This window comes from Clavelina lepadiformis, chromosome 9 (genome assembly GCF_947623445.1).
Source record: "Clavelina lepadiformis chromosome 9, kaClaLepa1.1, whole genome shotgun sequence".
Lineage (NCBI taxonomy): Eukaryota > Metazoa > Chordata > Ascidiacea > Aplousobranchia > Clavelinidae > Clavelina > Clavelina lepadiformis.
The window spans coordinates 3,646,539-3,660,222 of NC_135248.1; the positions used below are offsets into that span (position 1 = coordinate 3,646,539).

Below are 13,684 nucleotides of genomic sequence, written 5' to 3' on the forward strand. Positions count from 1 at the left end.
CTCACCTGTGGATCTTCTTGGGTTTTTGACTATTGTTTTCCTGGCGGTGACACGTTATAGAAGAATATTAAAATTCAATTTTTATTACTCAAAAAACGGAAACGTATCACAAAGAAAATTGCATGGCTTAAAACATTTTTTTCAAATTTCAAACATTTGCTTTAGCCTAAATATTAGTTTTTCCTGGAATAAGGAAAAAACCTATATTCCGAAGAAGATTAATCAAGCAAAGTAATGCGTAATCCTATTAATATCAAAGTAAACGTAAACGAAGTCTTCTGAAATCTTTTCCCGCGAGGTAGAAAAAGCAAAGCGCTGGACTCACAATGGAGTAAACGTCACGTTGATTTGGTCGTCTGCCTGCTACCTCACACCAGTTATTTTTCTTCGCGAAAACTTCGCCTCGATTTCTTTCTTTGACTTCTATGTAAGCTTTTTAACATGACCTCGATCGTCCGATCAACATTGCTTCGCAATTGGTTCAACATGGCCGTGTATATCAATGGGTTGACTAAACTGGAGAGATAGGTGACAATCTCGAAAAACTCGACAGCGTTGCCCGAAAAGAAATCCCCGTAGTAAATTCGCAAGTAGTCGGAACCTACAGATGACAGAATTGTTTTAAAGCTGCTACAAAGTTGTGCTGGAAACTTTTTCTTGCATTTGTAACTTTCTCGATTATACCTACGAGTAATCGTACTAGGTATAACAAACGTTCATGGGTTATATGATAGCCCAGGGTGGTCCAGCGCTGGCACGCGCGGCGCATATGGCTCGTGGACAGATTTGGTACAGCCGCAAGTACTTCCGGAGTTTTGGTAGGTTGTATTTTTCGTGACGCGACACCTGATCGAAAGACACTTTATCGAAAGACACTTAATCGAACGACACTTTATCGAAAGACACTTAATCGAACGACACCTGATCGAAACGACACCTGATCGAAACGACAGTTGATCGAACGACACTTTATCGAACCGAAAGTTGATCAAACGACACTTTATCGAACCGACAGTTAATCAAAACGACAGTTGATCGAACGACACTTTATCGAACCGACAGTTCCAGCAAGATTTTTGCGTGTTTCTCAAACATTGAAACAATGAGTCATTGTGATGTTCAGCTATCTGTCCATGTTTGTTTGATAAAGTTGGATTTTGTAATTTTTGAGATATTGTGATATTTATATAATTTTGCTCTCTCTCCGCATTGAAGCGTATTACTCATTTACGCACCAATAACTTGACTAACTATTCTTTTTCGTTCTCTTTTCACAGCGGGGGCGCGGCGTAACAAGAAGAATTTATAGAAATGTGTCACTTTTAGAAATACCTAATTTACACTAAATTCACTTTCTTTAGTTTTACAATTATGATGTATACAGGAAGCCAGATGATGTTTCTACTAACTTGTAATAATCTCATCAGTCTACGACGCATAGGTTTCTAGTAATTAACGATTGCAAATGTGTGTGCGGGGTTGGCCACACCTAGTTTTTTTAGTAAACTCGCGAGCCTGGTTAGGATAGGGTTAAAAGATCCACAATTTATCGAAACAACTGACGATATGCACTGTTAAAAGCACGACAACTGACGAAGTGCACATTTCAATCGCATTCATTTAATTACAAGTTGTGTGCAATTGCTCGAAGATAACTTTTTATGTCCATATTCGTTGAGTCATAATTTTCGACTGTGCTCTTCAGCCGTTGGTTGACAGCGTCGTAGCGCTTCTTCCGAGGTGGGCCATCGATTCCAGCACTCAATTGCTCAATTAACATTTCGTTGGAACCTTGTTCCTGCTTAATTTTTTTGACGAGTCTGCGAAGTGTCGGATGGGATATTGAGACACGCTTGCTGAACGCATTGTGCCATCCTTCAATGCTATTATTCGTTCGTGGAAGGTCATCTTGAACCCGGTGGAAGACATTCCAATATCATTATTAATATCATATTCCATTCCAATTCCAAATAGGCGCCGGAAATGCGTGATCTTAGCTTGCTTTTCGTGAATTTCATTGTTGAAAATATTTGTTCACATGTGTACGTGCTACCAAGCATCGAAGCCATTTATTTTGCGCTGTCGGTCAAGCTGGGATAAAGACCACTTTCAAGAAGCTACTTTGTGTAAAAGTCAGGCAGCGACATGCCCCTTGCTATAAAATTTTGCCTTCAATTCCTTACTCTTTGTATCTATAATGACTAGTCTAGTCTACTGTACAGACAATCTCGTACTTAGTAATTCTCGTGCGTATTCTTGTGATATCTTATTAATATGTGGGCGGGCCGGCCGCCATGCGAAATCGAACACTTTATGATACAAATATAAAATATAGATATAAAATATAAATCGTCAACTTTATGATATATACATCACAATTCATTAATGCACACCATTACAAAGACCGCACATCACAATGGCTCATTGTTTCAATGTTTGAGAAACACGCAAAAATCTTGCTTGAACTGTCGGTTCGATAAAGTGTCGTTCGATCAACTGTCGTTTTGATTAACTGTCGGTTCGATAAAGTGTCGTTCGATCAGCTGTCGGTTCGATAAAGTGTCGTTCGATCAACTGTCGGCTCGATTAACTGTCGTTCGATAAAGTGTCTTTCGATCAGCTGTCGTTTCGATCAGGTGTCGTTCGATAAAGTGTCTTTCGATAAAGTGTCTTTCGATAAGGTGTCATAGTACCGTATTTTTCGGTGCAAAACCCGCAGTTGTTAAAACACTCCTGCGTTTTATTTAAATAGGTTGCATTAGCCACAGCCTGATATAAGTCGCACGTCATTGAGCTGCGAGTCAATACGTGATCATTATGGGATAAGCCTTTTTACGGCTAACCCAATATTGTGTGGCGATCCATACATACGACGAGTTCAACCATTTGTTACAAGCACAGTCGCTAACAAGTAGAAAGTATCAAGGAGTGCGTTATTAGTCGTGTAGCAAAGCATCAAGTCGATTGTAAGAGTAAACTCAGTCCTTTGCTAACACTGGAGTTTCCCTCCTTTGCGGCCCGCAATATAGCCGTGGACCACCATGACGGGACAGTTAATCGAAAGACGAACGACACTTTATCGAACGACTTTTTATCGAACGACAGCTGATCGAAACGACAGTTGATCGAATCGACTGTTAAAAGAACTACAAGAATACAACAATTTTGTGTGGGTTTGAACTTTTGGTATGTTGGAGTATTTGTCCAAAACTTTTAAGCTAAAAACTTGTTGTAAAGTTTAGGCAGTTGTTATAGAAAACTGAGTACATGGATTTTGTCCAAATTAAGACTGTAGGCAGTCATAATCTAGATCTCGTTGCAAGCCAAAATTCAGGGTAGGTTCTAACTAGGCTTTGCTTCTCCCGCACACAGTCATAGCAAAACGTGGCGTACAGTTGCATTGTTTGCTGTAGAAAATTGAAATTTGGTGACTTTTCATAAAAAATGTTCAGCTATCTGTCCATGTTTGTTTGATAAAATTGGATTTTGTAATTTTTGAGATATTGTGATATTTATATAATTTTGTTCTCTCTCCGCATTGAAGCGTATTACTCATTTACGCACCAATAACTTGACTAACTATTCTCTTTCGTTCTCTTCTCGCGGTCAGCTGGTTTTCCGCAGAGCGGGGGCGCGGCGTAACAAGAAGAATTTCTAGAAATGTGTCACTTTTAGAAATACCTAATTTACACTAAATTCACTTTCTTTAGTGTTACAATTATGATGTATACAGGAAGCCAGATGATTTTTCTACAAACCTGCAAAATTCTGATCAGTCTACGACGTATAGTTTTCTAGTAATTAACGATTGCAAATGTGTGTGCGGGGTCGGCAACACCTAGTTTTTTAGTAAACTCGCGAGCCTGGTTAGGATAGGGTTAAAAGAACCACAATTTAATGAAACAACTGACGATATGCACTGTTAAAAGTTAATATGTTTCGGGCCGGACGATTTCGTATGGCGGGCCGGCCGCCATGCGAAATCGTCAACTTTATGATACAAATATAAAATATAGATATAAAATATAAATCGTCAACTTTATGATATATACATCACAATTCATTAATGCACACCATTACAAAGACCGCACATCACAATGGCTTATTGTCTCAATGTTTGAGAAACACGCAATTAAGATCCGAGGCTTAAAATGACACCGAGGCTTAAGATGTTACACCTATAATATAATTCATCAGTGTGATATCATAAATCTTGCTTGAAGCTATTGTCAAAGTTTGTCGTTTGATCAACTGTCGGTTCGATTAATTGTCGTTCGATCAACTGTCGGTTCGATTAACTGTCGTTCGATAAACTGTCGTTCGATTATCTGTCGGTTCGATTAATTGTCGTTCGATAAAGTGTCGTTCGATAAAGTGTCGTAGTACCGTGGACCACCCTGTATAGCCTATTTACTGAGGCGAATCGCTTGACGCTTAGAATACCCTTACCCAATGGAACCTTAGAATCACTTGACACTTCGTTCTATTCTTCTTCTGTTTACAAGAGTAAAGTTGATGGAAGTAATAAGTTATTTAAAAATTCACCTGCTTCGGTGACGAAACCGAACACGACGTATGGAACAGTCGAAATTGTCATGTTCAACGTGATAACGAAAGCAAATATTGACGAGGTGTCCCGTTGGAACCCAAACGAATGTCGTAATCTCAAGTTGCCGCTGCTAGCAGTAGAATCGTTTACCTAAAAAATATTTTGTTAAATATTTAAAGTGATGTTTAAACATATTTGCAATATTTTCAAAGTTAATTAGAGAAGTTGAATTTTTAAGCAAGCCGTGTTTAGATTATACCCATCTCTCCGAAGCAACAGCAAAAATGTTTTAAATTTACTCTATCTCATTTGCAATTTTAAATGAAAACTTTAACATCAAAGTTTTGGTATAAACAAAACGCGTTTCATCGCTTGTAATGTCATACCAAGAGTAAAAGTTCATGATATATGTCTTGTGGGTTATTTGAAAAAAGCAATATTGAAAAGAGTTTTATTTCTCGTGGGACGAACCGACGAAGTTCAGCAACCTAAGCAATTAGAAGCCTAATATATGTATATATGTATATATTAGGCAATATTGTGGTTTCTCTACAAGTTTTCAAGGCATTTGTAAAGACCACAATTAAATTTTAACGTAGGCTATTAAGTTTTAGCTTTCATCATACCGTTTAAAATTGAGGCTTCCAAACAAACCCACTGTTAGTACGAAAATCCTTTTGGTGGGGGCTTTTAACGGCAATTTACTTTGAAAACACACTTGACGTGCTAAGCCTAGTAGATTAGGTACTATGACACCTTATCGAAAGACACTTTATCGAAAGACACTTTATCGAACGACACCTGATCGAAACGACAGCTGATCGAAAGACACTTTATCGAACGACAGTTAATCGAGCCGACAGTTGATCGAACGACACTTTATCGAACCGACAGCTGATCGAACGACACTTTATCGAACCGACAGTTAATCAAAACGACAGTTGATCGAACGACACTTTATCGAACCGACAGTTCAAGCAAGATTTTTGCGTGTTTCTCAAACATTGAAACAATGAGCCATTGTGATGTGCGGTCTTTGTAATGGTGTGCATTAATGAATTGTGATGTATATATCATAAAGTTGACGATTTATATTTTATATCTATATTTTATATTTGTATCATAAAGTGTTCGATTTCGCATGGCGGCCGGCCCGCCCACATATTAATAAGATATCACAAGAATACGCACGAGAATTACTAAGTACGAGATTGTCTGTACAGTAGACTAGACTAGTCATTATAGATACAAAGAGTAAGGAATTGAAGGCAAAATTTTATAGCAAGGGGCATGTCGCTGCCTGACTTTTACACAAAGTAGCTTCTTGAAAGTGGTCTTTATCCCAGCTTGACCGACAGCGCAAAATAAATGGCTTCGATGCTTGGTAGCACGTACACATGTGAACAAATATTTTCAACAATGAAATTCACGAAAAGCAAGCTAAGATCACGCATTTCCGGCGCCTATTTGGAATTGGAATGGAATATGATATTAATAATGATATTGGAATGTCTTCCACCGGGTTCAAGATGACCTTCCACGAACGAATAATAGCATTGAAGGATGGCACAATGCGTTCAGCAAGCGTGTCTCAATATCCCATCCGACACTTCGCAGACTCGTCAAAAAAATTAAGCAGGAACAAGGTTCCAACGAAATGTTAATTGAGCAATTGAGTGCTGGAATCGATGGCCCACCTCGGAAGAAGCGCTACGACGCTGTCAACCAACGGCTGAAGAGCACAGTCGAAAATTATGACTCAACGAATATGGACATAAAAAGTTATCTTCGAGCAATTGCACACAACTTGTAATTAAATGAATGCGATTGAAATGTGCACTTCGTCAGTTGTCGTGCTTTTAACAGTGCATATCGTCAGTTGTTTCGATAAATTGTGGATCTTTTAACCCTATCCTAACCAGGCTCGCGAGTTTACTAAAAAAACTAGGTGTGGCCAACCCCGCACACACATTTGCAATCGTTAATTACTAGAAACCTATGCGTCGTAGACTGATGAGATTATTACAAGTTAGTAGAAACATCATCTGGCTTCCTGTATACATCATAATTGTAAAACTAAAGAAAGTGAATTTAGTGTAAATTAGGTATTTCTAAAAGTGACACATTTCTATAAATTCTTCTTGTTACGCCGCGCCCCCGCTGTGAAAAGAGAACGAAAAAGAATAGTTAGTCAAGTTATTGGTGCGTAAATGAGTAATACGCTTCAATGCGGAGAGAGAGCAAAATTATATAAATATCACAATATCTCAAAAATTACAAAATCCAACTTTATCAAACAAACATGGACAGATAGCTGAACATCACAATGACTCATTGTTTCAATGTTTGAGAAACACGCAAAAATCTTGCTGGAACTGTCGGTTCGATAAAGTGACGTTCGATCAACTGTCGTTTTGATTAACTGTCGGTTCGATAAAGTGTCGTTTGATCAACTTTCGGTTCGATAAAGTGTCGTTCGATCAACTGTCGTTTCGATCAGGTGTCGTTTCGATCAGGTGTCGTTCGATTAAGTGTCTTTCGATAAAGTGTCGTTCGATTAAGTGTCGTTCGATAAAGTGTCTTTCGATCAGGTGTCGCGTCACGGTAGATTACGGGGCATGCATTTGGCGAGTTAACAGAGGTTGTTTGTTTGTTAAAATTTAAATTTTAAAATTTTAATTCAATTCAATTCAAATTTTTCCAATTCATTTTCCATCAGCATATCTTCCCAGCAAAATCGGTATTTAAGCAACAACTGAATCTACAAATGCTTGCTCACCCTGTCCACTGTTGTTCTAATACAAGCTGTGATGAAGTTGCACACGAACAACAACAACCATGCGATGGCAATAAGGCCAGACAGAGCCAGAAGGTAAGTACGACGACTGGGTGGCCTCAACACTGAACAGTCGTATGACTCCGGATTCTCTGTGGAAAAATTAGGTGTAAAATTTTATTTGAAATAGGTTTGTTGGCTTTTGTGATGTCAATTTAACCAAAGATTCGCTAATAAATAATAATATCAAAAACTAATTTTTATTCCTGTAGCAACTACTATGAATATAAGATTTCCATTGGAATCTGTTTTTCACTAACGACAATTTTAAATATAGCAACGTGCCTTCAAACTTTCTCTTTGGAAAGCGGTTTGCACAAATATATGATGACAAATAATTGGAACAAGGTGAACCTGCGTATATGTCTCCTAGTGCGTTAAAAAGATTCGCATATGCTTGCGATAAGATAGGCCTACGTCACGACTCACGACCTCCAGGATGAATAATCTCGTACGACTCACCAACTGGGTCCAATAATTTGTTTTCAGAGAACACCATGAGCGTGGAGTTGTAGCTTGTGTTTTTGCTTAAGCACTGCTGCAGGTCCATATGACAGTGATACTTCAAGGGAATGATCGTAAAGGTCAGAGCAATGACCCATATCAAACTGGTCAAGACGATGGAAATTCGGGGGTTTCTTGCCCAGGACAAAGAGATTTTTGATCGGTCTGTTATCGCTGCCGCACGCGCCACCGCTCTAATTGACGTCACTCGCATTACCTACGTCATTAAAAAGAAATGACGATACATTAAGTTGTCACGGGGCGTGTAGAGTGAACTTAGGTGAAAATTCATAACTTAAGTTCATCAATTAATTATAAACAGAAAATCAAGCAAATTGCAAGTCGTTTAGAATCACTTTAAAATTAGTGATTACAGTTTTTTAACGCAGAGTTTTAAATTATTAATGTCAAATAACTTTAAATAATAAGTTATCCGATACTTAATGCAGGTCTGGCGTAAAAACGAACACAAAATAATCAGTTTTAGCTTTCATTCAGCTTGTTTACACAATATTGCTAAAATGAAGTTCCTATTACATAATTCATGCTACCAACCAGGTTCAATAAAGTCGCGCTGGCCAACGAGGCAAACGCCAAACCATGAAGGGAACCACTTATTAAATTCCTCAACACTTCTTGAAAGTTTTCGCTGTTGAAGCCTTGCACCCTACAAAAAACAACAACATAACAATCAGCACAATGACTGAAGCTATCATGGATAAATAAATCTTGTCATTGTCATTAAACTAACATCATAAGCTACTATTAGGTAAATAGGAACTTAATACATTACAAACTAGAATTGAAAGTAAGAAAATGCAGAAATAAAATTTTTCTGCCATTTTTTCGTTTGCAATAGTTTTCAAACATGGTTTCTATGGTTCTGCCTACTGGAGACACTTGCAATTTATGGCAACAAGATTTAGGAATATTTAAGACCCTCACCCTCCAAACATGAGCATGTGGACCAACCAAAATATGGCATGTAGCAGGAGTATGAGCCCGTTTAGTAGGTCTGCTACCACCAACGACAACAGGTACCTGTAGAGATTGTGTTGTCGCATCAACCTTTTCCAGTTACGTGCAATGGCCATCAGCACGACAACGTTTCCTGCAGAAAGCGAGATTGGCAGGAAATTTTAATAAAAACATAAATAAAGTTCTCCTCGTGAAACAAATTGACCTGCTGACTGCTGTTGGAAGATTTTTTTCTATTTTTGATAACAAACATTTTTTCTATATATATATTCTATTAAAATTTCTACACATACGGTATATTTGGGAAATGGTTTCCACAATCATTCATCTATATATAGGCCTACTGTATTACAATAAAGCAACACAATTATTTTTTATCTTTTATGATTTTTGTGTTACGGCAAAGCAAGAGAACGATGCCAAACGTTTAAACTCTAACTTAGCTTTTAAAGCGGCGTTTTTAAGGTAGACCACGGGAAATTTTTAAGGACACTGTTAAGGTAGGCTGCATTATTGGAGAAATTCGTGTATAGGCCTACTAATTTCTTTGCACTGGGATACTAACGAAGACAACGCATATTCATGGGGTTTCATGGGCATCCTATACAATTTGCGCTTTAACTGTGAGTAGAATTACTGACTTTTGAGAAAAATTAGTATGAAAAATTTTCACGATTTTAGGCACAGGCCTATAAAAAATAAAGCGAAAACGTTTACGATCCTTTCATGAACATCAACATTTTATTCGCCAAACGACGGAAATACAATAATTTGCAGATAAATAGAGAAAGTAGTCGGTGGTTTTGGGGCAAACTACATATGTTTGCTTTCCATATATTATTTATGGTCTTCTTCGCTGTAATTTATATAAGGCAACTTTAAACTTGGCGTTGCTCAACAAACATATAAACTTATTCGCAAAAAATTGCAAAGTAACCGTAAGAAATTTTTAACAACATCAACAGGTTAACGAGGACAGATTATTTCCTGTTCAGCTGCAAAACCTCTCGGGAAATTACGCGACACTTCCTATATCTTAACCCGTCTTCTTAAAACAAAAAGTGTAAGAGCGAGGTGGACATGTGGTTCTGTCTATAGCACCTGCCGTGACAAACGCAAACGCCCAGCATCATCGTAAATTTTTTTTTAACATATATTGATAATTCAATTAATATTCAAAGGACTATTTAATTATGCAAATTTTGTTGGCAGGTTAAAGATATTTTTTAATTTTCTACTGACAAAACACTAAAATTAGAACATCGGAATTTAATTTATTCGTCAACACAGCAATAAATTGATTCCAAAATGCCATTCTGCGTTATTGTCATTGATGGTAAGACGACTAGTTTTGAAACAAGCTTAGAAGCCTAAATCGAATCGTGTTGAGCCTAAGCAGGCAAACGATGAAAAACCAACGCTGAACACGCATTGCAGAATCACATATGCTTGATCAATTGCACGTTGTCGTATAGTTAGACGACGTTCCTTCCTTTTAAACGAAATGCATTAATCTTTCAAACATCCGGGAAAGGTATTTCAGTTAATAAATAGACTTTTCCGTTTCCAATGCTGTTATAGCATCATTTGTGATAACTCACCTGCAATTATAAATAAGGCAACAATCCCTTTAACTCCGTAGACCCACCGCGGGATGTCATGATAGGAGACGCACCAGTATCCATCCATTAGTTTTTCGTTACAATATTGCTCTTGTCCTTTTCCACAAGTATGTAATAACACTTTTAATAGTATAACTTCACCATAAAGTATGTCCTGTAAATTACATATACGTCATTTTATAACAAAGAGAGAGAGGGGCCTAGACGGGAAACTTAGACCAACCAGGATTCCTGTCATATTTATTTTTCAAAGTGTTCATTCAATGTTCATAATGTATTGCAGCTTGTACATTTAGTAATTGGTATCCTCCGAAGAGAGACTATATCGTGAAATCCGAAAATGGAAGTTTTCAGCACAATACGATAAGGTTTTCATTTGCTGTTTTACGTAACTGCTCGGTGCAGTATTTTATGCTCTTTTTAGTGAAATTACCAAAATCTCTCCAAGAGCGAAAGTCTATGCCGGAGGCGTAGAAAATACGGCCCACGGTATCTAATCACGTGACCCGCTTGCGGCACAGACTTCATCCAGTATGCCATTATTTTTAAATACTCTTAACTGTTACCTGGCTCTCAGCATCATTATACTTGTACGGTACGTAACTTGTACGTATTGCTATAAACTGTTGCACGCCCCTGGTCTATGTCCTCGTTCTCCTCTTTTGAGTTGGTATAGCGTTATGCTTACCAACGGATAATTATGTGATTGCCGTTGTTGGAAGATATTGGTGAAATTTACCAAGCTAATTAGAACTCACAGTTGTGTCACTTCGAATCACAAAGATCATTACTAACTTAATTATCTTGCAAGTATAAGCTTACACAACTGCCTATAATAAGCTGAAAATAATTTCCGTTATTGCAGTTGGGAAATTCTGAAACCCGCTGTTGTAATTCTCCGTACTTTTAGCTGTCCTTGTTTAATTTTTAAAACTTGATTTTTTCCGTCGCTGATTAAGCTACGCAAGTCCGGAAATTAGGAAAGATTATATACAGTACAGCTTATGCTTACAGTATATCAACAAACGACTTCTGAGTATAGATTCGGCAATATGAATCCGCATCGAGCGTATTCCCCTGGCGTATAACCCAGTAACCTATTACAGCGGATGGAGGCGACAACGTTAGGCGCGGAACAGCATCGTGTCAGCACTGTGAAACCCAAATCCGAGTAACAGGGTGCAGTAGAATTCATCGGAAAGGCCTAAGCCTATCCCAATTAGTAGTCAACGATCATTTTCCTATGCGGAGAAATGCTTAATTTTTTCTTAAGCTTTTTTCCTTCATGTATTAAGAGAGACAGCCGTTATTGAACTAACGTGCAAATGAAACGGAAAATTTTTCTCGCCATTGGGTTTGAGCCATACAAAAAGCATAATCTTCTTTTTTCAAATCATGCCCTCTTTCAAACGCAAAGATTGAATTTTTGAATTGTGAATTCCGAACGGTTTTCAGACAACTCGCAGTTTGAAACCAAACCCGAAAAATGTCTGATCACGATTCATTACAGTGCAAGCGAGACAAAAACATTTTGGTGCCATTTGTTTAGCAGTATTTATGGTTACACGTTTGTACTCCTTGAAAACGTAACTGTATAGTTTGTGTAATTGTATAGTCATGCACAAGTCGAGAAAAACAATCCTCTGTTTTAAACCCTAGTCTTGCCTATTTTTTGTCGGTTGTTGAATTTGCTCCAGGCTTTCTTTTACCCACTTTCTCGTGTAATTTGTGAAATTCGTTAAAATTTTATCGTTTTTTCTGCACAAAGCCAGCACGAAAATATTATGCTAACCCAAAAAGGCTTGTTTGAGCCGCCTTCTTGCTTAAAAGACGTAAATCGGGTTTTAAAATGAAATAAGTTATTAAATCTTGCCTTGCAGTTATAGATGGCATGCTGAAATTTAATTCTGCTTATCCAATCTATTTAAAGGTAGACATGCATTGGCTATTTAGAAATGTTTGGGCCATTTTAAAATCTATTCATTTTTTAAGATGTGTCATTAAGTCCTTAAAGGTCTTGGTTCGTTTTCAATCGCAACCGAGAAAGGATTTCCTTGTAACAGTCGGTATAAAAAATCGATAAGACGAATGACTAACTTTCCATTTCATTCGCGCTATGCATGATCTTTGTTTCGTGGCAAATGTCTTTGTACTAAAATAGTTATTCACTGTTTACGCTAAACTAAGCAATAGTTGTCATGGCTACAGTAAGTCCTTGACCGAAATGTATGGACTAAAAATCTAATGCAAATAGCTTGCGGCACCAGTGTCGGCCGATAGTGCTTTGAATAGGGTCATGATAAAACTATTACAATTACGTAATTTTAAACTCTACCTGGCTCCGTATTTCCAGGGTCCCCAAATTGCTGGGGCCAAGGCCCCGAGCCTTTCTCGAGTGCAGCCTATAAGTTACGTCTAAAAATCCCAATTGAATGTTCTAATTTTTACAACAATAGGTAGGCCTATAGAAAATTGCTACTAAAGTACCACAACAGCAGGTCTCTGCCGATATTACATTTCCAAAATGTAATTTATAGGTTTAATGAAAATTTCTACAATGTTACTAAAGCAAAAATACTTTATTGACAGGTTTCGTTTGGCTTACTAAATTTAGATTTAATATAAACATAAACATCTCTTGCTATAGCCATAATGAGTAAGCATTTTAATGGGGTCATATGAGGTTTATAAAATTCTTTTAGGAATTCACAAACCTTTTAATAAACGATTCCACAATTTCTTCAGTTAAAATTGCGACCTTATCAGTATAAATTCTATGTTTTACTGCTTTTTTTATAAGTTTAAGTCGTCCGTCCGTCTACAAGTGTCAAGATCAAGTTAGAAGTTATGACTAGAGGGCACATTTCTGTAAGCTGTCATCATCGACTTACAGTTTTACAAGTTACAGTCTTTACAGTCTTCAGACTTGCAGTTCTTCTTACTGTAAGCATCGTTTTATATTTACTACACATATAACACCTAAACAAACCCTAACATCTCTATCACTATAACACGTTGTCTTTCTAACTTGATAAATTCGGCTTGATGTTCATTAAAAGCTTTACTTTTCACGAGTCATTAAGAAAACGTATGAGTCTGTTGAGACAACGTGGCCGCAAGTTTAAATTAAAACCCATTTCCAAAACGTCGTCTTTCTCTAATGCACTTTACAAATCCTAGTATTGGGTAAATGTA

General features: G+C 37.4%; 1 protein-coding gene across 1 annotated transcript; it reads right to left on the minus strand.

Moving 5' to 3' along the window:
• Nucleotides 1-63: 63 nt before the first annotated feature.
• LOC143470353 (uncharacterized) lies at nucleotides 64-10,825 on the minus strand. Its single transcript, XM_076968419.1, has 7 exons — nucleotides 10,469-10,825; nucleotides 8,835-9,000; nucleotides 8,445-8,556; nucleotides 7,848-8,106; nucleotides 7,329-7,477; nucleotides 4,546-4,699; nucleotides 64-601 (listed from the first exon to the last, which is right to left on the minus strand). Exons 1-7 carry the CDS (start codon nucleotides 10,554-10,556, stop codon nucleotides 378-380), a joined length of 1,152 nt encoding a protein of 383 aa, XP_076824534.1. The 5' UTR covers nucleotides 10,557-10,825; the 3' UTR covers nucleotides 64-377.
• Nucleotides 10,826-13,684: the final 2,859 nt, after the last annotated feature.